This window comes from Asparagus officinalis, chromosome 10 (assembly GCF_001876935.1).
Source record: "Asparagus officinalis chromosome 10, Aspof.V1, whole genome shotgun sequence".
NCBI lineage: Eukaryota > Viridiplantae > Streptophyta > Magnoliopsida > Asparagales > Asparagaceae > Asparagus > Asparagus officinalis.
Genome location: NC_033803.1, coordinates 9,586,133 through 9,590,193, shown reverse-complemented (window position 1 = coordinate 9,590,193; position 4,061 = coordinate 9,586,133). Strand labels below are relative to the sequence as shown.

Genomic DNA, 4,061 nt, shown 5'->3' with positions numbered 1-4,061 from the left:
TTCCCCGTGCTTCCGTCTATGCCCTGATTCTACTTTCTCTCTCTTCGCGTCTCCTTTTCTTTTTTTCTTCTCTCTCTTTTTCTATTTTTTATACTCTGCTGTCATCTCTTCTCTCCCCTCCCTTCCCCAGTCCCTCGCCCCTTGCGTCTGGGCCTCCTCCCGCAGGCGCCTCGCTCGTGCCTCCTCGACTTCTTCGTCTTCTCCCTCCTCTCTGACCCCCGCGACCTCGCCTCCTCCCTCTTCCCTCCTCCGGGGAATCGGACTCAGCCGGCCCCGTCCCGCCCCTCGTCTTCGTGCCCTGCCAGTCCGCGGGCCCACTCGGCCCTCGGGAGCCCGAGGAAGGCCCTCGACGCGTGGCCGCACCGGCATGCCGAGTTCGGCTACCCGGCCCACACTTCGCTACAAACACCGTCCTCACCTCCTGGTGAGGAAGACGTGATCTTCTCGGCTCTGCGGCTGGTGTATACAGGATGCTGAAGCTCGATGGCAGGCCGAAACGGCGCGACCTTCTGCATCTTGATTGGGGCGGCACTCTGCAAGCCGCGGCTGTGATGATGTCAGGAGCTGTTTGGGAGCGAAATGCAGCAGGGCGGCAGTCTGGCCCCCGAACGCCCATGGTTTACACCCTGATCTTGTCGCCCTGCTCGTAAGGGGTGAGGGTCGGATGAGGCCGGAGAAGTTGCTCGCCTCCCTGTTTCGATGGGGGGGTGGTAAGGAGCTTGGCTGCGGGCCGGATTTTGTCTCTTGGACGCTGCGCTGAGCGGGTACTGCAAGCTGGGGAGGGTTGATGATGCTCTTAAGCAGTTGAAGGGGTTTAGGGAAGAGGGTTTTGTTCTCGGACTGAATGGGTATAGCTCGTTGATCGATGGGCTGTTTCGAGCTAGGAGGTTTGGGGAGGCTCGCAGGCTTTATGATGAGATGCTGGAGGAGAATGTGATGCCCGATTGTGTTCTCTACACGATTATGATTCGAGGGCATTCGGAGGTAGGGAGAGTCGAGGAGGCGTTGGCTTTCTTGAGAGAGATGACAGGTAGAGGCATCGTGCCCGATACATATTGCTATAACACTCTTATCAAGGGCCTTTGTGATGCGGGTCATTTGGATGAAGCTCGGTCTCTTAGGCTTGAGATTTCTCAGCATGATCTCTTCCCTGACTCGGCGACATACACTATTATGATTTGTGGGTTGTGCAAAGAGGGGCTTGTTCTTGAGGCTCGACAGATTTTTGATGAGATGGGGAAGCTCGGATGTGATCCTAGTGTTCATACATTCAATGCTCTCATAAGCGGACTTTGCAAAGCCGGGAAGTTAGAAGAAGCTCACTCCATTTTCAATAAGATGAACATAAAACCTTCGCTTTTTCTTCGACTTTCTCAAAATGTTGATCGTGTTAAGGATCCTGGCCATCTTCGTAAACTGGTTGAGGAATTGTGTGAGGCTGGGCTTGTTGTTAAGGCTTATAAGCTTCTTCGAGATGTTATGGGTGTTGTTCCTGATGTTTTTACTTATAATATATTGATGAATGGATTTTTCAAAGAAGGGAAGCCTGACGAGGCGCTGAGGCTTTTCAATGAGCTCCGGATTATGAATCATAATTCTCCGGTTGATTTAGTGACTTTGGGTACGCTTATAGATGGGCTCTCGAAGGCCAATAGAGAAAATGATGCACATATGTTGTATGAGCAGCTAATTTTGAAAGCTGGACGCTCGCCTAGCTCTTCAATCTGTAATACTCTTATGAGAACATTTTGCAGGAAGAAGAGAGTAGCAAAAGCTGTCTCTCTCTGGTTTACCCACATCACAGAATGGACCACCAAAGCTGAGGACAAAGAAACCATCGAATTGTTGAAGCATCACTTTGAGCAAGGGTGCATCGAAGAGGCAGTCAGAGGATTAATTGAGATGGATCAGAAAAACAACTCTACCAATTCTTTCCCTTATACCATTTGGCTTATTGGGTTTTGCCAAGCACGGAAAGTTGAAGAAGCTCTTAAGGTTTTTACTATTCTCACGGAGTTTGACATTGAGCTTACTCCACCGAGCTGTGTCATCCTTATTCATAGCTTATGTTGGGAAGGGGAGTTAGCTTCGGCGTTGGATGTCATGCTCTATGCGTTGAGGAAAGGCTTCTCACTCGATCAGCCTGTGGGCAACCGATTGCTGAAGAAACTTCTCATGGGTAACAAGAAAGAGGAAGCACACAAGCTTGTGGTGAAAATGGGTCTTGCTGGATATGATATGGATATTTATCTTCGAGCTGAAACAAAAAAGTTGCTATATAATAAAGTCGCTCGTGTATCTAGTGTAAGCTGAATATTCTTTTCTTTTTTTTTGGCAGTGCTGCTGTTTATGTAGAGTACCCATTTTTGAAGTAACAAAACGCCACAATGTTTTTTATTGGTTGTTTTTGTGGGTTTGTGAAACCTACATAATGTTTTGTAACATTGTATAAATCTAATGGGAAGTAGGTTTTTTGTCAAAATTCTGTATTGTAATACTTATTAGAAGATCATTGTTTGAGTCCTGATGTATTCTAAATGAAATGATTCAAGATTTTCTTTTTGAAAGATTATTTATGAGCATCGGCAATGCTTTACCAACGACTAGAAACATATACAGGAGAGTACCTAAATGCAAGTATTAGGTTAATTCATTGAGTTTGATGAAATCATTTCATAGAGATATGCTACTCACTAAAACTATGTTGCTTGGTAAAGTTATATTCATGTCTCCATTTGCTGTCAGTCTCATCATCATCATGAGTCTAGTATGTAACATGATCCAAGCGTCTTAGTTCTGCCATAAAACCCAAAGTCTTTTTTCTGTATATACCATCCATCAGTTTTTCTTTTCATTTTCCCCTTCCCTTATACCCTCACGGTCTTTTTCTTTGCAATCCTCAGAGTAGATACCTGAGGTTATCAAGGCTCCGGCTCTTCCAGCTAATTTTAGCTCGAGGAAGCTCAAGTAAGAGAACTTCTGTCGAATATGGTGACATTGAGCATTCCAATCATCTTTTACATCAATCTTAAAACTCCTACAGGACACTGCAGAGTCGAAGGTCTTTCGGAGGCTTATTTCAAGGCAACACGGAGAGTCGGCCAGCTTGCCAGAGTGAGCAAGCTTTCCCATGGCGAGGACATCTTTGAGGCTGACTCCTAGTGCTATCGACTCGTCCAAGCTCTCATGTATGAGAAGAACACCTTAAACTTTTATCTCTATTCTTAGATTCTTCCAAATCAAGCTTTGGATCGTGTGTAGTTAAGCTTATAATCCTTCTTAAGCATGATAATGAGAATATTAGTGTGCAGATGGCTTTGATAACCTTGTTTCGTGATGCAAACATAGGAACCATCATATCTCTGGCTTCTTGTTAGTAATATCTGGCTTGTGTTTTCTGTTTCCATGCTTAATTCCTTTTGTTTCAGGGTATCGATGATTCTAGGACATTTTTTCAGCTGGATTGGCTTTGTAAGGTGAGATCCTACCTTTTCCAATGCTTGTATTTCGAATTATTTTCTTGGTCTCTCTGTTTTTCCCCCCTCTTGATACCTTAGTTTGGCAGTAAGGGTTCAATAAATGTCCTCTTTTGATCATTTAACGCCTCTGTGTTTGGTGAATGTCTTGTTCTTATTTTTACTGCTTTCTTTGGACATTTTTATGATATTATTGTTTGGGTGAGTTTGAAGGTGTTCATCTTTTTAAGTAGAATGAATATGTTGTACTTAATACTCTGTGTTGCGCGCCTTTGCGGAAGCGTGCTCGCACACCGAACGAGTTCGTGAGACACGGGAGAAAATTAACAAACCCAACACGGATACAATCCAACAAATAATGACAAGCAAATCACAAACATAGATATTTTACATGGTTCGGCAATTTGCCTACGTCCACGGGAGCGGCACAATTAATTTCTTATTAATCACAAGAAAATTACAAATAAGAGAGAAGATCTCAAGCTTGAGATCTCTCAACCAAATAACAGTGTTTTAACTTAAAACACTGTTCAAACTCTCTCTTAATAACTCAAACTCCCCAATAAATACACCAACCCTTTCTCC

The 4,061-nt window shown here is 44.5% G+C and overlaps 1 protein-coding gene across 1 annotated transcript; it reads left to right on the top strand.

The window, feature by feature from the left end:
- On the top strand, window positions 665-2,520 carry LOC109826430 (pentatricopeptide repeat-containing protein At1g79540-like). Its single transcript, XM_020393463.1, is given in 2 exon segments — window positions 665-746; window positions 749-2,520. Coding segments are annotated over 2 exon segments (1,647 nt in total). The 3' UTR covers window positions 2,314-2,520.